The sequence below is a fragment of the Equus asinus genome, chromosome 11 (assembly GCF_041296235.1).
Source record: "Equus asinus isolate D_3611 breed Donkey chromosome 11, EquAss-T2T_v2, whole genome shotgun sequence".
NCBI lineage: Eukaryota > Metazoa > Chordata > Mammalia > Perissodactyla > Equidae > Equus > Equus asinus.
In genome coordinates this window covers 7,758,700-7,780,737 of record NC_091800.1, presented here as the reverse complement: position 1 = coordinate 7,780,737, position 22,038 = coordinate 7,758,700, and the positions used below count along the sequence as shown (strand labels likewise).

The 22,038-nt window shown below is 37.6% G+C and overlaps 1 protein-coding gene across 5 annotated transcripts in view; it reads right to left on the bottom strand.

Annotated features, from left to right (window-relative positions):
• LOC106832434 (phospholipid-transporting ATPase IB) overlaps positions 1-22,038 on the bottom strand; it is a 588,664-nt gene that overhangs the window by 404,026 nt on the left and 162,600 nt on the right. For all 5 annotated transcript variants that reach the window (XM_044777414.2, XM_070520415.1, XM_070520416.1 and 2 more), the window contains 6 exons: positions 19,724-19,889; positions 15,132-15,259; positions 14,206-14,283; positions 11,681-11,769; positions 7,723-7,767; positions 5,697-5,772 (listed from right to left, as the gene is read on the bottom strand). In XM_044777414.2, coding sequence (XP_044633349.1) covers positions 5,697-5,772; positions 7,723-7,767; positions 11,681-11,769; positions 14,206-14,283; positions 15,132-15,259; positions 19,724-19,889 — 582 coding nt within the window. The remainder of the gene's footprint in view (positions 1-5,696; positions 5,773-7,722; positions 7,768-11,680; positions 11,770-14,205; positions 14,284-15,131; positions 15,260-19,723; positions 19,890-22,038) is intronic.

Here is a 22,038-nt window from a genome sequence, read left to right as displayed (position 1 = left end):
GAGGTCCAGACGCGTAGCGTGGACTCCAGGTCTGCTGTGGTCTGGCATCTGCTCACCATCTAGCCCCATCTCCCGCCACTCACCCTCCTGGGGGCTGCAGTTCTTCAGATACGGCAAGCCTTTTCCCACCGTCCCCTCTCCCTCTCCCTGCTTTCAGCCAGGTGTTCTATTCGCTCATCCTCTGTGCTTCAGTTTACCAGTCACTTCCCCTGAGAAGCCTGCCTTGGAACGTCATTCTTGATATGCCAGCCCATGTGGTCAGGTGACAACCAAGAGGAGGCACATGCCCCCTCCCCTGATTCCCCCAGCAACCTGCCTTGCTCATTTCTAACACTTCAAACACTCCTGCTGCTCACGTGCTTCTTCCCCACTGCCCTACGATCCAGGCAAGCAGGTGTCTGTCTTCCTCACTAACGCATTTCCAGCCCAGCAAATAGAGGGCACTGAAATCTATGTTGGCTCAACGTGGCGAGCACTGACTCACCAAACATACGAGTCCCTGGCTTTCTCTCCCACTGTAATGGCACTTACTCCACACCATGTCTGTTCTGTAACTTTATCATCTCTTAAAACATGCAAGGCAGTGCATCCCTTGCCTATTGCCGTTTTAAAAAAAAAAAAGAAAAAAAGAGTATTGTCCTGGACACATATTTAATACCTTTCTCCTCTTTGACAAAACCCTGATAATTTTATTGGGACTAGACTATAATTATCATTAGTGAAGAAAAGACATCTTAATACTGTCTACGCATGTGAGAATACAGTATGTCTCCCTATTTATTTAAGGCTTCTAAAACTTCTAAATATAGGCCCTGGCATATTTCCTATTAATTTTTTGATTTATCCAAAATCTATCTGAGTGCCCACTATATGTGAGGCACTATACTAGGTGTTTTATCATCTGCTTTTTATACTATGAATGGAATCTTATTTCCACCACATTTTACAGGAGTTTATTGTTCAAATGTAAGAAAAACATTGGATTTTATAAGTTAATTTAACATCCAATTGTAGCTGACTCCTAGCTACTCTGAGTTTCACTTGAGCCTCCTGGGTTTTCAAAGCAGACAGTTGTAGCATCTGCCATGATAACTTTTCCCTTTTCCCTTCCAGTACAGACACCTGTTTCATTCTCATCTGTGTGTGTGGGGTTAGTACTTTAAGAAAGATGCTCAAAGACGGGTGAACCCAGGCTTCCTTGTCCTGAGGTTATTTTAATGCCAATGTCTTTAATGTTTCCTTTTGAAATAGGCAGCTGGCTATGAATTTGAGATAGATTTGTATTTTCACACCCAGGAAGCAACTTTGTGATGCTACTTTTTATGGAGTTTTCTTTTTCTTTTCCTTGTTTAGTTTAGTCACAAATAGATGGTGACTAATATTTTAAACATTTTTGGTTTCTCCTCTGAACTGTCACTGTGATTTGAAGCAATTGTATGCAAGCAAATCACGACCGTTTGCATAGCTACTTCTTCTGAGCTCCCACAAAAAGAAAATCCACATTAAATTACAGTTGAGTGAGATCAAGTAAGTCAGAGAATTCACAAATTCCCAAAGGCCTACACTGCAAAAATTGTAAGAAATTTTACCCAAAAGTACTTTAATTCGAGAGTGGAGCTTCAATTCAAGATGGCTTTCTGCATCTGAGTTATCAAGCCTGGTCCATCACCTTGTCCCACGGTGAAACTACACAAAGAGGGTCTTTAATCTTACAGCAAATAAGTAAACTTAACAGTGAAATATTTTCTGATTTATAAGAAGAGTTGCACACACATTCAAATTAAGCTTCCACCTTGAGTAGTAGGCCAGACAAAATTCTTAAAAATCCAAAAAAGATTTCTAAGACAAATTAATCTACCTTTGGTTCTCTGCTTAACCTGACATTCTATAAGAAATCAGGAAAAGGAGACAAACTTAATTTGAAGCCTATGGATAAGATATTTGTAATATGTTTTAGACAAGTGCTCCATGTTTGAAAATAAACATTTTTCTGTAACTCCCAAGGAGAAAATCTTTTTATACCTTCCACGAACTGATTGTGTATTGGAGAAGGTATGCACGCATGTTTACATGTCTTTTTAGAAGTTAAGACATTTTTATTGTGGAAAAATACACATATAATATTCATCATTTCAGTTCTTTGTAATTGTACAATTCAGTGGCATTAAATACATTCACCATGCTGTGTACCCATCACTGCTATCTATAACCAAAACTTTTTCATCTTCCCAACAAAGCCGGTACCCATCAAACAATAACTCCCTTCTCCCTTCCCCCAGCGCCTCGTCATCTCTCCTGTGCTGTCTCCATGAATTTGTGACTCTAGGTACCTCAGAGAAGTGTAATCATACAATATTTATCCTTCAGTTAACAGCTTTTAATCTGCACAAAATGCTTTATATATCTAAAAATGAATATTTTCAATTTATTTGATGAATGTAAAATAGCAGAAAACTATACATGTTTAAAATTGTCTTGCACATCAAATTGCTGCCAGAACGTATCTCAACAATATACATACAAATAATTTCTTCTTGAAAACTTAAGCTCAAAAGTTCTAGGTATAATGATTCAAAAGACAGTTATATGTTCTTCCTTAGAAAATCTTTGGGGAATTCTCCCTCAAACAGGAAGTTACTGGTTAGCAATGTAATCTAGGGACCACATGAATCGTTCCTTGAAATTCACCATAAGTTGATTCTCTGACTAAAAGGCAAATTCCATCTTGGCTATCAGCCCACATAAAGCTTAAAACACAGCCCTAAAGGACCCAGAAAATCAGGAATGATGACCCAAGAAAAACAAAAATTCTGTAGCAGATGGAAGTACTCCCTTGAGAGGAAAGCAAGGGTTTTCTTGGTTCAGATGTTTTGATTTTAGTCAATGGTCCCAAGACAATTTAGATAAGAATGTGGGACATCCAAAGGCTAAATTCTTAAAATGATTCTTCCCTCTTCTCAGCCATATTTTGGCAAAATAACCAAATGATCTAACAGGCCCTGTATTTAAAATATTTACAAACATCCATTGGGTACATTTCATCCAATCCCACACCTCCCCAAAGAAAACTATTGGAGCCTATGGTCCTCATTATTTATAGTGGAGCTAGATGTTAAATGTCATAGGGCTTAATTAGTGCAGTAGCCAAGATGAAGAAGACCTCAGAAGGCTTCAAGGATACAGGAAAGCTTAAAAAGAAGTTAAACATAGGCAAGTAGGCTTTCACTAAAAACTAGAAAATAAATTCCCAAATCTGTGGCCTCATTATGCTTTTAATGCACTGTGAGTATTCAGATTATTAAAATATCCTTAAAAGTCCCCATGTTTTCATCGATGCTTTATGATAATCTCCCTAAGCCAGGGCTTCCTTTTTAGAAGGGCTGCACCTGCCCCTACCCTCATTGGCCTTCCCTCAGGAATGAAAGGAAATTTGGCTCAGGAGGGTAGAAGATGAGGAGGAAATAAAGAAGAAAAAAGAAGTTCATTAACTTCTCACAAGAGTGAAGTTTCTTCCTAAAATGCATGCTATTGATCATGGGACAGGACATGCTCATTAGAGGGTCCTTATCCACGCTTGGGTCTCCACTCAAGGTCTCCACTCAAATGTCAAGAGAGGACAGGCTCAAGACGGGCATGTGATCAACAGTTAAAAACCCCTAAGAAACCCAGCACACACAAATATGGGTTCGGCTTTGGAAAGAACACCTACATGTGCGTGTAAATTAACAGGGCTAAGTATTTAAAGATGTCAAAAATTGGGATCCCATCAGCAGGTGTAGTGGTTTCCCCAGGATCCCTTCTCCAAATGAATGATTTCCCCCCGCCACTGAGTGTCTATGCCAGCCCACATTTAGGTCAGTGAGAATACCATTCAGTGTGGGTAGCGACACTGCTCACATTTCAACAGTTACAGCCATTGCACCCAGCAAAGAGACTGGACTCCTCTATCTACACAAGACAAAATCACCTTCTCAGAAAGTCACATCATGCCTATCCCTATGACACAAAAGTGTACAGTGGCTCTTAATGATTTTACTTGTCTTTTCCCCCAATTAATAGAAATCCCTTGAGTGCTGTTTATTCATCTCTTCCCCTAGCAAGGTGTTTGATATAAAGTAGACCCTTAGATTGTTTGCTAAGTGAATGAATAAATAAGTGAGTCTCTTAAACAGAGATCCAATCGTTTGTTGCTATTCCTAAGGCAACACGGGGATTCCGGGGTACTCAAAACAGTATGCTCATCTCACTTCCTCTGCTGCTTTTTCACCTGTTGATCTACGCTAGGACAACAAATTTGGTGATACCAAACTTAGAGCAGTTTCCTCAGCCTCGATGTCTCTCCTTTCCCATTCACCATCCCAACCCAAACAGACACATTTACTCAACCACTGTCATTACTACCCTCAACCTAAATATGAGAATACTTGAGTCCTCTTTCAGAAAGAAAGTCCTCACAGTGCACTTGTTTCTTTGACACCCTCCTCCAGAGAAGCTTCTTCTGTGACATCACTCTAATGCGTGGAGAATCTCTAGCCTAGTGGCTGGATCATCCTCTACGACCAAAATCCAAGAAAGGACCACGTCTACGTCCGTGACTGTGACCCAGAGCACAGACTTCAGCAGCGTCCTCTGTGCAGTCTGGGATCAGTCCATCAACATCCCCAGGGGCTGAGGCAGAACATCTGCAACCCAGCCTGTGGTCGTGGGTGCCCTGCATGCTCACTTTTGAGAACCACCGCCAAGAAGGTTTTAGCACTAACAAATAGGCACTAACCACAATCGAGAAGAGAAAAGAAAATTCCCTCACTGAAAACTGAAAGTTTTAAATATATCTATCTCTAAAGAAAATTTTGGGAAGATAACATTTTAATTTTGCTCAAGTTTACCTAAATTTAGAATTAAAATTTTTCCTGAAAAAATTATTCTCATTAGATCTAATTTATACTGACTAATTTATACTAATTTAAACTGGTTGTGAAATGTTTTGATCATTGAATATTTTTCTAAGTTGGTATTTTTCAGAGTAGCCTTTAAAACAAAAATGAATTCATGTGATCCTGCAGTTAATCCTTGTTTGTTGCAACAGTTGAGATAGTGTGATGTCATAGTTAAGAACTGAACAGACTAAGGTTCTGAGTCTCATTTCTACATTTGTTTGCTGGGTAACTCTTGGCCAAGTCAATCTTTCTATGCAACTTCCTATCACCTCTCTAGGGTGACTCGAGTGCTAAAGGAAATACATGTCAAATGTCTGGCACGTAGTAGGATGCTATAAATGCTACATGTTATTATATCTTACTGTTGTTTCCTAAATTATCCTAGTCAAAGGATATTGCAATTTCTTTTCAAAATATACGACCTGTTAGAGTCACAACTGTGAAGAAATGGTACTGCAGAAATCTTCCAAAGAACAGAAATCTGAGATGTTAGAGAATTCTATGAAGATTTGTGGTAATCTTGATATACTACTTTATAACTTCACCACATATTTAATTCAGCCTTACATTAACTTATGCAAAGTGTTAACCACAAAGCATTTGTTTAAGATCACTTCCCTGAAGTACTAACACCATGAAAGTGAGATTGCATCTCTTCCCCAGGCTCTGAAATTGCAACTTTCAAGATACTACACATGCACATAAATAAAACTGCATCATAAGCTATTTAATGTCCTAGAAGCAAAATCGTGACCTTACATGCTGATCCTCAATATTCTTCAAGAGCCTGGGATCATCAAAGTCACATGAATCGCTAGGGGGAGGAGTTATCCGGCTGCAAGAGAGAATGGAAAATATTTATTCAGTTCAAAAGTTCCTTTAAGATAACTCAGACCTTGTAAGAAGAACCATACCTAAAAAGCCTATAGATTTATATTAAACTTCTAAAGATTTGGAATACTATATATTATTTCAAACCTCATGACAGAAAATCTTTGACCTTACTATAAATAATGTATTTTATAAGTTATTATAAACAACATAGTTACAAAGAGAAGAAACAGAGGCAAGGATCAACAGCATGACTTTGTCATTTTAGTTGGTCTCTGTACGACTTCTACCAGGGAAAACTTCCAAGAGTGCCTGCTCAAAGCAGATAAAATGAGAGCAATTACTGCATCGTACCTATACAATCATTTATGGCCAGAGCGCATATGTAGGCAAGAGTAGGAGGCAATAATCATGAGAAAGCAAACTTGCTATGTTAGCTGTGTGCTATCACATTGAAGAAAATGTGAAGGGTTAAGTATTTTCACATATCTCCACTCCTTCCTGAAACCCTTTCTTCAGGAGAAAGACAATGGAAGAAGAGAAGACAGCAGAGTTGAGGTCAGTCCAAATTCTGAGTAGATATCAGAGTTTAGTGCAGGAGAGAAAGCAAAAACCAACAGCTTGCAAGGGGAAGCACATAAATGTGCAGCCTGATGCTCCTAGCAGAACCTTGTGAAAGCTGAGGAAATGGCAGCATAAGGTTCCTGGGAGATAAAGGAAGGGTTGAAAACAGGAGTACTTCCAAATCCACCTGAGGAAAAATCAGCCTGCAAGAACTCTCCCTCATGACAGGTGGCCAGGCAACTGAACCTTCTGCACCCAGAAAAAATGGAAGTTTATCCTTAGAGAAGTTAAACCAGAGTAGCCTGGGATGCAGGGACACCACGCACACAGGCAGGTAGAGTGAGGCATCCTCCCAAGATAGGAGTTTTAAGTGCCATCCTATATATGATGAAAGGTATGATTACCAACCCTAGGCCTCCACTCAGCAACCATAACAGCTGCACCCAGATTTACAGCCCTTGAAGGAAACTGGAGAATTTATCTCATGAGAAGATGATCGATCAGCTCGCAAGAAAGACCCACAGACACTGACATCCAGGGATCCTCTAACCAAATGGTGGGTCCTGGCTGGTCATCCAGAGAGAAATCACTGAGTCATCAACCACACTCTCCCCCCCTACACACACGGCCCTACCAATCAGCTTTGTTAGTGTCTGGTTCTTAAAACATGAGCAGACAACATCATTAGTCCTAAGGGAGATGCAAATCAAAACTACAATGAGATATCACTTCACACCCACTGGGATGACTATTATATTTAAAAACAAACACACAAACAGAAATTAACAAACGTTATGACGATGTGGAAAAATTGTGCATTACTGGCGGGAATGTAAAATGGCAGAGCTATTATGAAAAAAATGTTGAGTGGTTCCTCAAAAAGTTAAACATAGAATTGCCACATGACCCAGCAATCCACTCTTAGGGATATACTCAAAAGAACTGAAAGCAGAGACTCAGATTCTTATACACCAAAGTTTGTAGCAGCATTAGCCACAATAGCTAAAGAGTGCAAATAACCCAAATGCTCATCGACAGATGAATGGATAAAGAAAATGTGGTATCTACATACAATGGAATATTATTCAGCCTTTAAAAGGAATAAAATTCTGATACATGCTACAGCATACATGCTACAATCTTAAAGACATGCTATGAAGTGGGAAGTGAGTGGGAAGTACTGGGCCAACAGCTGGCTATTTTTTGTTAAAGCCTTATAGTATCACTGGACCTTTAAAACCATATTCATACTTAAATTTTATTCTAGTTCTCTCTTTAAATAACATATATGCAACTCTTATTCACAAAATATTCATGTGAGAAATGCCAACATAAAATTGTTCCAAAGCTTTTCCCACTAAAGCATCAAGAAGCACTAGAATCTACTTACCTGAAATCATCTGAGGATGGCTCTCTTGTCAACTCTGGAAAATGACTGCCAGAGACAGGGAAACAGAGTGGTCACAAAACTGTGATCAAAAGACAGGCATTCACACATGGAACATTCTCCAGGGTAGATCATATAATAGGCCACAAAACAAGTCTTAATAAATTTAAGAAGACTGAAATTATATCAAGCATCTTTTCCAACCACAATGGTATGAAACTAGAAATCAATTACAAGAAGAAAACTGGAAAATGCATAAATATGTGGAGATGAAACCACATGCTGCTGAACAACCAATAGGTCAAAGAAGAAATCAAAAGAGAAATCAAAAAAAATATCTTGAGACAATAGAAAATGGAAATGCATAGCAAAACTTATGGGATGCAGCAAAAGCAGTGCTTAGAGGAAAGTTCATAGTGATAAATGCCTGCTTCAAGAAACAAGAAAAATCTCAAACAACTTAACTTTACATCTCAAATAACTAGAAAAAGAAGAACAAATGAAGCCCAAAGTTAGTAGAAAGAAGGAAATAACAAAGAGCAGAGCAGAAATAAATGAAATAGAGGCCAAAAAGACAATAGAAAAGATCAACAAAACTCAGACCTAGTTCTAGGAAAAGATAAACAAAATTGAAAAATCTTTAGACAACTCACCAAGAAAAAAAGAGAGAGGACTCAAATAAAATCAGAAGTGAAAGAGGAGATGTTACAACTGATAACACATAAATAAAAGGATAAGAGACTACTATGAGCAATTATATGCCAACAAATTGGACGACCTAGAAGAAATGAACATACAATTTAGAAACTTACAACCTCCAAGACTGAATAATGAAGAAATAGAAAATCTGAACAGACCAATTACTAGTAAGGAAATTGAATTAGTAATCAAAAACCTCCCAATAAACAAACGTCCAGGACCAGACAGCTTCACTGGTAAATTCTTGCAAATATTCAAAGAAGAATTAATACGAATAATTCTCAAACTCTTCCAGAAAACAGAAGAGGAGGGAACACTTCCAACTCATTTTATGAGGCCAGCATTATCCTGATACCAAAATCAGACAAGGACACGACAAGAAAACAAAACTATAGACTAATATCCGTGATGAACATAGATGCAAAAATCCTCAACAAAATATTAGCAAATCAAATTCAACAATACATTAAAAGGATCCTACACCATGATTAAGCAAGATTTATTCCAGGGATGCAGGGATGGTTAAACATCGGCAAATAAATCAATATGATACACATTAACAAAATGAAGGATAAAAATCATATGATCATCTCAATAAATGCAGAAAAAGCATCTGATAAAATTCAACATCCATTTATGATAAAAACTCTCAACAAAGTGGGTATAGAGGGAATGTATCTCAACATAACAAAGGCCATATATGACAAGCCCACAGCTAACATCATACTCAACAGTGAGAAGCTGAAAGTCTTTCCTCTAAGATTAGGAATAAGACAAGAATGCCCACTCTTGCCACTTTTATTCAACATAGTACTGGAAGTCCTAGCCAGAGCAATTAGGCAAGAAAAAGAAATAAAAGCCATCCAATTCAGAAAAGAAGTAAAACTGTCACTTTTTGCAGATGACATGATATTATACATAGAAAACCCTAAAGATCTCATCAAAAAACTGTCAGACAGAACTAATAAAAAAATTCAGTAAAGCTGCAGGATATAAAATCAATACACAAAATCTGTTGCATTTCTAAAAACTAATAATGAATGATCAGAAGGATATTAAGAACACAATCCCATTTACAATTGCATCAAAAAAAATAAATTAAATACCTAGGGATAAATTCAACCAAGGAAGTGAAAGACCTGTACACTGAAAATTATAAGACATTAATGAAAGAAATTGAAGAAGATACAAATAAATGGAAAGACGTTCTGTGCTCATGGATTAGAAGAATTTATATTGTTAAAATGTCCATAGTACCCAAAGCAATCTACAGATTCAGTGCAATCCCCATAAAAATTCCAATGTGATTTTTCACAAAAATAGAACAAACAATCCTAATTTTTATGAAACCACAAAAGACCTAAATTGCAAAAGCAATCTTGAGAAACAAAAACAAAGCTTCAGGCATCATGCTTTCTGATTTCAAACTATATTACAAGGCTATAGTAATCAAAAGAGTATGATACAGGCATAAAAACAGACACATAGATCAATAAAACAGAGTATACAGCCCAAAAATAAACCTACGAATACATGGTTAATTAATTTATGAAAAAGGACCCAAGAATACATAACGGGGAAAGGATAGTCTGTTCAATAAACGGTGTTAGGAAAATTGGACAGTCACAAGCAAAAGAATAAAACTGGACCATTATCTTACACCACCATACACAAAAATTAACTCAAAATGAATTAAAGACTTGAATGGAGACCCGAAACCTCCTAGAAGAAAACATAGGGGGTAAGCTCCTTGACATTGGTCTCAGTGATGATTTTTTGGATATGACACCAAAAGCAAAGGCAACGAAAGCAAAAATAAAGAAGTGGGACTATATCAAACTAAAAAGCTTCTGCACAGCAAAGGAAACCATCAACAAAATGAAAAGGAAATCTACTGAATGGGAGAAAATATTTGTAAGTCATATATCTGATAAGGGATTAATATCCCTTATATATATATCATATATAAAGAATTATACAACTCAATAGCACAAATACAAACAATCCAATTTAAAAATGGGCAGCACATCTGAAGATATTTTTCCAAAGGAGACATACAGATGAAAAGGTGCTTGAGAAATGCAAATCAGAGCCACAATGAGATATCGCCTCACACCTGCTAGAATGGCTATCATCAAGAGACAAGAAACAACAAGTGTTGGCAGAGATATGGGGAAAAGGGAACCCTTGTGCACTGTTGATGGGAATGCAAATTGTTAGAGCCACTATGGAAAACACATGGAGGGTCCTCAAAAAACTGAAAATAGAACTACCATATGATCCAGCATTTCCACTTCTGGGTATTTATCCAAAAGAAAAAACACACTAACTCAAAAAGATATATGTACTCCTATGTTCATTGAAGCATTATCCACAATAGCCAATCACAAAAACAACTTAAGTGTCCACTGATGGATGAATGGATAAAGAATATGTGGTATATACACAATGGAATATTATTCAGCCATAAAAAAGAAGGAAATCTTGCCATTTACAACAACACAGATGGATCTTGAGAATATTATACTAAGTGAAATAAGTCATACAGAGAAAGACAGATACTGTGTGATCTCACTTACAAGCGGAATCTAAAAGAAAAAAACACACACAAACACAAGCTCATAGATACAGAGAACATACTGGCGCTTGCCAGAGGCAGGGGTAGGTGAAATGAGTGAGGGGGTCAAGAGTTGTAAAATAAATAAGTCATGGGGATATAAGTACAGCATGGTGACTAAAGTTAATAATACTGTATTATACATTTTAAAGTTGCTAAGAAAATAAATCTTAAAATTTCCATGATGAGAAAAATCAAATTTCATAACTATGTATGATGACGAATATTAACTAGGCTTATTGTGGTGATCATCTGGCAATATATACAAATATCAAATCATTGTGTAGTACATCTGACACTAGTATAATGTTACATGTCAATTATACCTCAATTTAAAAAAAGACAGGCATTCAGATCAAAACATGAGTCAGAAATTTATAATTATTAGATTAGAAATATAAATTCATGGATTCCCTGGGATTTCTCACTAGGTTAATATCTGCAGAAATAAATAATGCTTTAACTGTGCAAAGCTGAGACTCATTAAGTTTTCAACATATTCAACAGTAACTGCATATCTAAATCCCTCATAAATATCTTTTCAAAATATCAGAAAATCAAGCTATTTGACTAAGCAGCTAAAAATGAAGTCATTTTGTTGAATGAACGCAAATCAAATTTTCAACAAGCGCTGAATGCACTCACCCGTAGGTCACTCCAGCGATGCTGCACTTCTTGAAGTTCATGATATTGCACGTAAGAGTTCCAGTCTTGTCAGAAAATAGGTATTTTACCTAAAGCAAAGAATAGAAGAAACATACATTAAGAATGTAACAAGATGCAAAGGCCAATAAAAGAAGTCTTTCCATCTACATTTTTCAAAATCTATAAAAAGGTAATATCCTTAAAGCAAGCAAAATATATTTTATAATTGTATACATTATATATAATCATTATAATTATACATCACTAGAAAATTAATATATTTTAATGCTTAGACCACTTAAAAAACCTTCTTCAATAACTAATTCTAGAGTCCAATTGTGTGGAAATGTGCAAAGGCGGCTCCAGCAACAGCCATTTCAGATCGCTAAGCTCACGCACTAAACCTGCCACAAGGCACCTCAAAGATTCACCTCATTCTTCAAGAGAGCCCCATGATTTTCTGTTCTCGCATCTAGTATGTCAAGACAACAAGCTCAGACTTCGGCAGCCCTCAAAACATTTCTTTTTAAGGGTCCATCCCCTCGCTGGATTAAGAAGGCAAATCCTGAACTGGCAGAGAACAAACTCGAAGCTTCTGAGTCACTCTCTCAGTTAAGACTACAGGAAGGCAGCAGGAACTGCTTACAGACTACGTAACTTCCCAAGATACAAACTTTTACAGATTTAATACACTGGGCTCTCAGTATAGCAGGTGAAAAGAGAAATTTCTGAAGGTCAACAAGCACACCATTTTGACATGATTAACTGAATGCAAAAGAGATGAACTCCAGATGCACGTGTGCTGTGCGAATTAGGCTCCCTCAGGTGGATAATGTGATGGGGAAGAGAACTCAGGACCACGAGAGGAGAAACAGTCCAGTTCAGGCTCTGGATACGAGCTCGTCATGTGGACTCTGGAGAAGTCACCTCTTCCTGCTTGGCCTCAGTTTCCACATCTATGAAATAAAGGGTTTGGCCAGAAGATAAATAACATCATTCGATGTGTACCATTCTTGGGAAATTATGTCACAGATTGGTGAGGGGGCAGTACTTAACAGAACGGACTCCAGTAACAATTCCAGTTTCTCAGCGGTTTTCTAAAGAGGGATCATGATTGTTGCTGGATAATAGATGTACTCCAGGGACCCCAAAGCACGGTTCCAGGGAAGGCGTGCTGTACTGTTTTATAGGACAGGGATTAACAACATGAGTTGTTTACTCTGCACTTGTTCTGAATGATTCAATGTAAGCAAGTATACTGAGAATTATTTTCAAAGCAATCAAAGGAACTTTAAGTAAAGAAAGATTATTAATGCTTCTAAAGAAGTCAAATATTACATAGAAATACGAAATTAGTACACTGGGTAAGTACAGCTATAAATAAGTTTTTATGTAAGTGTTATATGCAGTAAGTCTAGGGGTATAAAAAATTGAGTAGAATCAGCCTTCTAATAAGCGATGTTTCCTTTTGCCTCTTTCTAAAAAACTAAAAAATTATCTTAAAATATTTAAAAAATGAAAATTTTATAATAAGGAATTAACAAGATTTGCTTATCCTTTAAGTTCCAACTCAAAAGTACATCCTCATGCAAACTTTCCCCATATATCCAATTAGGATGAATTATTTCATCTTGGGTGCAACTTGAGCACTTTCAATCTTCAATGATTCAGGCCCGGTTCAATGGCACCTGAGAACACTGACATACTGAGCCCTGTGCTAAACTGATCAAGGAAACCAAGACCTTATGTTGGGCACATCCGTGCCCTTGAATGGGCGCTAAAGTCAAGAGGGAAACAGACCCTGCATCACCATCATGTCTCTTGTTCTACTGTATTTATGTTTGGAAAGACTGCTATGGGAACATAGAAGAGAGATAAACTAACTTACCCGGAAAACTGGAACAAGGTTCAAAGAGGAGGCAAATTTAGTCTAATATATAGCTCCTACCTCATAGGGTTGTTGAAAGGTTTAAATGAGATGTATAAAATGAAATTATAATCTTTAATTGCAATGCATTCAAAATAAGTTATTCCTTGCAGTAATTTCAACATAAAATGAAAACATAATGCAAAGGCTACTGGGGTTTGGAGGCGATGGTGGGAAAAAAACTGGTTCCCTGTAGTCTTCCAGAGACAAAAATCTGGAACATTTGCTGGAAACATGTCCTTCATATTAGCCCCCACATGTAGGATTGTTCAGTATCTGAGTATCCTAACCATTATCTTCTCCATCATTTGCTCCTGATAAACAATTTTAAGAGTCTAAAATAATGTTACACTGTATTTTTTGTACTAAATTTTTTGCAGGTAGCTTCTAGGTGGTAAGATATATCCATACCTTAAAATGCAAGTCAAAACAGATTGACATTTGCATTTAACAATACTCTCAAATACTATATAACTTTTCAGACATCAAAACCACATTCATAGATAACTATTTTTGCAAAATCTCTCCAAGGTTCTTCTAACACTCATCTCCCTCATGCTCATGTCACTGTTCCCAAAGTCCCCAAAGAGGCACTCACCTGCCCAAGCTCTTCATTAAGGTTTGATGTCCTGGCCATTGCAGGAGTGTCATTTCCGAGATAATACATATCTGTGTCCTGAGAGAGAGAAAGGGGGGCACCTCAGAAAGTGTATACCATTAATCCTTCATTTAAATTAACACAGAAAAGAAGCTAAAAACAGATAACTTAATATAAATGCTAATTTTTAATTTGGGGATGAAAATACAGTGGCTATTGTGTGATACAAAGAGAAAACATGGGAATTTATATGGAGAAGATTTGGTTTCAAGATAATCGTCTGATGACCTAGAGGGACTCACACTTCTGAGCTCAGCTAACATCTTGTTCACAGAATTGTTATGAAGATCAAATAAAACGCAGAGGAAAGCACCTAGTCTACATATACTGGTTGGTGAAGTGAAGTGCTTAATGGCCCTGACAGTTCCTTAAAAATTCCATTTCCACTCTTACAATGGAACCCATGTTTACTGTCACCATGAATTTTGATATATAATGAACACTGATATAGACACACACAGGAGATCTTCTCTTCAGCACTAAATTAGACTTCAAAAGCATGAACAACAGCTGCAGCCATTTTATCCCAACTCACCAGAAGACATGTACCTGCTAAGCATTCTGCCTCCATTATCTCACTTAATCCTCACAAGTACCTTGAATCAGGACTACTGTCCTCCCCACTTCACAGACCAGGAAGCTGAGACGTTAGGTAACAAGTCACTGCCATCATGGCTCAGGGACACCCTGGCCGGAGATCCCTTGCCAGTTGTCTGGCTAGTTTAACTTCCAGACCAAAGCATAAATTACCTACATTCTTCCTTTCCTTGGAGCTCAAATAAATGACTAAGGCTCTGAGAAAGTATTTGAAAATAGTAGTTGACAATTCTCCAGCAGCTCAACTTTTGAACTACTGTGATACTCACCCAGTTTATAAAAAGGGCTTGAGTGTATTTCACAACCTCAAGAGTCACCAACAGACTGATGGGAATAAGATTGTTGTACAAGATGATGAATGTCAACAAGTTATATCCAAAATTATCCGAGCTTGTGTCTGTGGAAGAAAACCATAATATCTCTATAGCTTTAGTTAGTCTCCACTCAGTTTCCTTTTACTTTATTATTTTGGAATTTTTCTAAAAGATGTTCAGAAAAAAGTCAATTGGCTTATGTATAAATTTAGAGATTCAAGTTAAAGTAGTTACTGGGTACCTACTATGTGGCGCCAACTGTGAACACAAAGACTATTAAGACATGATCCCTTCCAATAAAGAGCTGGCTTCTCATAGGAGTTTGCGGGGAAGGGGAGTAAGCAGAAGCAAGTATGCCCCTCAGTGTGACTATGCAGCAGCAGGCTTCATCTATTCAAGAGGAGTTCATGGGGCACTACAGAAACCAGGACAGGAGGGATTTTTAACGGGAAGGCATGGTCACTGAAGGCCATCCAGAAGAACAGAGGCTTTATTCAAGTTTTGGAAGACAGAGAGATGACAGCTAACTAAAAAGGATGCAGAAAAGAGGACAGCCATTTGAAACGGTTGTAAGAAATATCTACAACCTCATTCGAGTATGAGTATATTTGGGACATTCCAAAGAATTGGTAAAATGGAAAAAAAAAGTGTGAACAGGGAAAACAGGCAGAGTTGGAGACTATTTATTGAAGATAAGAGAAGGAATGTCTTGATGGAAGACGATCCCCAAAGATGAACCAAGACTCCTAAGGGATGGACTCCAAAGCAGAGGCAGGACCAGGAAGGGGGAAAGAGGTCAAGTTCTATGACTACCAAAAGGGGAGAGCTCTTTGAACTGAAGTCAAAGCTCCAACAATGCAATGTGACAATGCAAATGTGAAAGTTTGATGGCTTTCACAAGAGAGCTACTCAGACTTTACCATAAGGATAACAAGGCAGAAAGCATTATGGGTAAGACAAAAAGATCATTCTCCCACTGTAAACTATGCAGCTAGTACTGGAGTTGGATATAATCTAAGCAATTTACCACAAAGCCTGTATACCAAGATAGTGTCAATGCTGTTTATTTACTCAGACCACGACATTTTGGAAAAACATATGTATATAGAATGTCAGTCTTCACATTTGAAGCTAGACATATAACACAGTCCAAATCCAAATTTTAAGAACCAAAATCAAAGGATTTTGATGCAAGCTACAACTGAAGTCACAGTCACATTTCCCACATTTGTAAAGTGGCGGCAAGAGTTCTCCTGGGCAGTTCAAAGTGTATGAGTTTTTCACATGAGATAATTAGAAAAGGAAAAAATGTTTTGATAGGTTTAACTAAAATATTTTGAAAGATGGAAATAACAACAACCCCAAGAAAATATCCCAAAATTTTCAAATTCAAATTTATTTTAAAAATTGACATTAAATCTTATTTATTTTCTGGAATTGCTGTGTAAACAGATTGGCAAATCTTCTCTCAAAAAAAAGCAATAAAACTGGACAAAATTGTCAAAAAACAAGCATTTAAAGTGTTTGGAAATTGATCAGAGAGCATAAAAAAATTCAAAAGCATGTATTCAAGAAAATCTACTAGGTGCCAGCACCCTGGCTGAGTGGTTAAGTTCATGCACTCCACTTCGGCAGCCCACAGTTTCACTGGTTCGGATCCTGGGCGTAGACATGGCACCACTCATTAAGCCATGCTGAGGTGGCATCCCACATGCCACAACTAGAAGGACCCAAAACTAAAAATATGCAACTATGTACCAAGGGGCTTTTGGGAGAAAAAAGAAAGAAAATCTTAAAAAAAAAAAGAAAGAAACAAAATCTACTCAATCTCAGTAAGTGGGAGCCTTTGACATTTAAGCCAAAGGCTGTTTCTGCCTCCTTTCCCCCAGATCCATGTTGCTTAGGTTCTGTTCTGGATGGGTGGTTGAGACAGGCATGAGGACTAGCAACTCTCATCTCCCCTGACACCAGCTCCATGTTGCATAAATTCTATCCCAGGGTGCGGCAGTCTGCTACCACAGAGTAGGGCAGGTTGTCAGGACAGAAACAGCCCAAGGGAACTGACATTATTTGGGGCACAGCATAAAAAAAGCCATGCCCAGGGCACTGTCAAAAACAATAGCAATTCCAGTGGCTAATAATCAGGAAAGACAAGCAACTCACAATACTAGTAGGGGCAAACAAAACAGCAGACTAGCCAGAAATTAAACAGGGAGATCTAAGGAAAGAAATGGCCAAGAAACCTTGCTAGGATCACACTCAACTCTAGTGGTCCAGAAGGTCATGTCCATGAGCAAGGCTGCATCTTCTCAGGAGAGACCAGAGAGGGTACTGTGAGCTACTAGTCCCTGACTGAATGTGGGGCAGGTTTTAAACTCCCCAGACACTGAAGGCTTCCCCAAGCCTCACACAGATCAAACCACAGAGGGTGGATTCTTACTGGCTCCAGGAATTTAAGCACAATCACTGACTGACTTCTAACCTAGGCTGACCTGCTGACCCAGAGTGACCCCTAGGAATTCAAGCTTAAAAATAAAAACAAGGAGAGGAGTGACTGCTAATGAGGATAGGATATCTTTCTTGAGATGATGATGATGTTCTAAAGTTAGGTAGTGGTGAACGTACTAAAACCCACAATATACTTTAAACTGTACATTTTAAGAAAATTAAAAAGTAAAAACACGGAAATGAAACTGAGCAGTAACATCAGAGGCTGTACACTACAGAAGAAAACAGACTTCACAGAACTAGTCCAGCCAAGTCACTAAAATAAACAAAAACAAGCCCCAGGAGGAAGAGGAAATCAGAATCCAGAGTTGCTACAATATATTATCTGAAATGCCCTGTTTTCAACAGCAAAAAAATAATGAAACATACAAAGAAACAGGGAACAAAGAAGCAATAGAAACTGCCTTTGAGGGGGGCCCAAATGATGAACCAAACAAAGACTTCAAAGCGGCTATTATAAATGTATTCAAAGAACTAAAGAAAACTGTCTAAAGAATTAAAAGAAAGTATGATAACAATTATTGACAATTAGAGAATATCAATAAAGAGATAGAAGTTTAAAAATAAAGAAGCAAATGGAAATTCTGGAATTCAAAAGTACAATAATTGAAATGAAAAAATTACTAGTGGAGCTCTACAGCAGATTTGAGCTGACAGAAAAGAGAATACACAAACTTGAATATAGACCAATAGAGATTATCCAATCAGAAGAAGAGAAAGAAAAAGAAATAAAGAAAAATTAACAGAGGACACTCAGAAACGCATTAGGACACATCAAGTGACCCTATAGAAATACATATATAATGGAAGTACCAGAAGGAGAGGGGAATGAGAATGTGGCAGAAAAGATATCTGAATAAGTAATAGCTGAAAACTTCCCAAATTTGATGAAAAATATTAATTTACACATCCGAAAAGCTCAACAAACTCCAAATAGAATAAACTTAAAACTATTGAAAACCAAAGACAATTTTGACAGCAGCAATAGAAAAATGACTAACATACAAGGGAAAAACAATAAGATTAACAGCTGACTTCTCGTCAGTACGATGGAGGCCAGAGAGCAGTGGAATGGTGTATTTAATGTATTGAAAGAAAGAGAATGTCAACCAAGAATTCCACAAGAATTCTGTATCAGAAAAACTACCCTTCAAAAGCAAAGGAGAAAGTAAGGCATTCCAAGATAAAAACTGAGATAATTTGTTGCTGTCCAATATGCCTTACAAGAAATAATAAAGGAAATGTGACACCAGACAGTAATTAAATCCACATAGAGAAACAAAGGGCAGCAGTAAGGTAATTATATAGGCAACTATAAAAGACAGTATAATTACTATTTTTTATCCTTTCTTTTGAATTTAAAAAACAATAGCAAAAAAAGTCATTATAAAACTGCATTGTTGGACTTATATGCAGATGTAATATATATAACAGCACAAAGGAGTGAGAAGAGAGTGAAGCTCCATGAAGCAAAACAATGACACAAGCTAGTAACTCAAAGCCATAGAGAGAAATGAAGAGTACTGGAAACGTTAAATAAGTAGGTTAATGTAAAACAACTCTCTATTTTTTTTCTTTTTTTGCTGCTTTAAGAGACATAAGATTATATAAAGCAATAACACTGTCTTATTAGGTTGATAACATAGATGTAATATATATGACAATAATAGCATAAAGCAGGAGAGGAAATGGATCCATACTGGAGTAAAATTTCTGTATTTTACTGGAATTGTTAGTATTAATCTGAGGTAGCTGCTGATAAATTAAGATTACACTGTAATCCCTAGAGCAACCACTAAGAAAACAACTCAAAAAATATATTTAAAAAATAATCATTTGACTATAAATCCCCAAATGTGTCCATCTTCACTTCATCACATAACTCCTAATCTTTCAACTCTCCTTGAAAGGCTGGCATTATATAGAGTACCCAAAGAGAAGAGAAAAATGACATGGTCACCACACATAAACCACGCTTAGATGGATTTTCCAAAAGTAGTTTCATCCTACTTCAACAAGCAACCCACTCCAGAACTTACCCATCTTCTTGATGTACCAGTTCTTTCCACCTTGAGACCCATTCCAGTAAAGGGCCCCCACCGAGCTCACCAAGGCCATGACCAAGAGGATGCCAAACAACACCAGGATCTGCACATTGGTCACTTTCTCAACATTTGATCTCTTGAGAGGTGCTTTGGTGGAATTCTGTACAATAGCATTTAAAATCAGTAAGGGTCACAGAACAGACTTGGGGACAACGAGTGGGGAGAAAAGGAGGTAAGTTAACTAAAATCAACAAACAAAAAGTAAAAGATTATATTTTTTTGCCAAATAACCAACGAAATTAAAAAGTGTACCACTAAAATACACTGTACTCCTGAATCAACATGGCTAGTTTTAAGTAAAGAAGACAGAAGACATACTCTACCATTTTAAAGAACACATTTCAACTCTACATGATTCAATCTGGATGTAAGATTCCATTTTAGCATAAAATTAGCTACTTTTACTATCTTTGACCACAAGTTCTAAATCATTTAAGTCCAGTTTAAAAGAAATCAAGATATTGCTAATTCAAGAGAAAGTTAAAGATCCTATATATCATAAAAATCTAGAGAGAATCTTCAAATAACACAGCTCTCCAATTAATATACAAAGAGATATTTTTGAAGTACATATTTTCCCTCCAGCAGCTCAAAATTTGAGGAAAAAAGACACACACACACACAAACACATACACATCAATAATGCAAAATAGAACATCAACAGGTGTCAAAATAAATGGATGGACAAAAGGTGTGTTTGGGAAACAGTGAACAAGAAACAAGCAGGAAAACTCAGGAAAGCTCTAGTGGTCAGGAGAAATCTGGATGGAGTCCTAAATCGTGAACAGAATGTAGACAGGAAAGTAAAACAAAAGCAGAAACACAGCCTCGCCATCTATAAATGTGCATGGCCTGCTGTCTCACTGCTAGTGGGAAAGCCAGTCTACCGGGAGCAGAGGCCAGCGCTGGGAAGCGAGTTCAGAAAGATTCATTAAATCCACATTCAAGGACCACTGCACATCAGGCAGAAAATTTGGGACTACATCCCTCGGCAGTGGAAAAGTCAACAGAACTGTTTGCACCAGACAGTTATGCACCTGAAGTTAACTTATTAAAAATTTTCCAACGGCATTTGTGGTGAGCAGAAAAATGGTCCCTCAGTGATGCCCATGTCCCAATACCTGGACCCTATGAATATGTTACTTTATGTGGTAAAAGGGACTTTGCAGCTGTGATTAAATGAAGGACATTAACTTGGGGAGGTTATCTTGGACTATCTAAGTGGGCCCAATTTAATCATATGGGTCCTTAAAAGCAGAAAAAGAAGAGATCTTTTCCTGGCTACAGGCAAAGGGAGATGTGACAGCAGAAGAATGGTAAAGAGATGCAACGCTGCTGGCTTGGAAGATGGAGGAAGCGGGTCATGAGCCAAGGAATTCGGGTACCTCTAGAAGGCTGGGAAAGGCAAGGAACAGATTCTCCTCTAGAGCCTCCTGGAGTGTTCCAGAAAGGAATGCTGCCCTGCCAACACCTTGATATGGGTGAGACCTATACCAAACTTTTGACCTACAGAACTGCAACATTAACAAATTGCCTTGTTTTAAGCCACTAACTGTGGTCGTTATGGCAGCAACAGGAAACTAATACAGCCACACAGCCGATGATAATAATGCATTCCTGGAGGTGACCAGAGCCTGGACTAAATCAGAAGCCAGGAAGTGGACGGGGCAGAGGGACAGGAGCTTCAGTCTGCAGGCCTCCTCCCACGACTCACGAGCCTTGTCTCCTTAGAGGCAACACTGATCTGCAAGACCAGGTGATTTGAAAACTTGCAAGGCACTAACTAGCCATAAAAATAGTGCCTTGTACCAAACTCAAGTCAGCATTCTCTTTCACTATTCTCAATCTATCTGACCATTAACAGAGCGAGGATGAAAATGTCTTTGAAAATAAGAATACAAATAAAGTCACAATGTGAAAATACAACCAACATGAAAATGGGAAGCAATTCATTCCTAAGTTCCATAAAGAAGGTCATACCACAGCATCGCTGATATTGTCTGAATTCTATCACCAAACCCAGAAATACCACTATCAAGCCCAATGCTTTCTGTGAGGTGGGGAGTTAGGGAATTGCTATACTGGCGATTTTGAAAAGTTAACTGCTTTAAGCATCCAAACAGCACAGCAGCATTTTCCTTTATAAACTCTTTTCTCCCTTTCACTTTAGCTCTCTAAATTATTTGTTCTTTATAGACTTTTAAAAAAATTCCTCCAGAATCTAAAAGGAAATCCATTAGTAAAGGCTG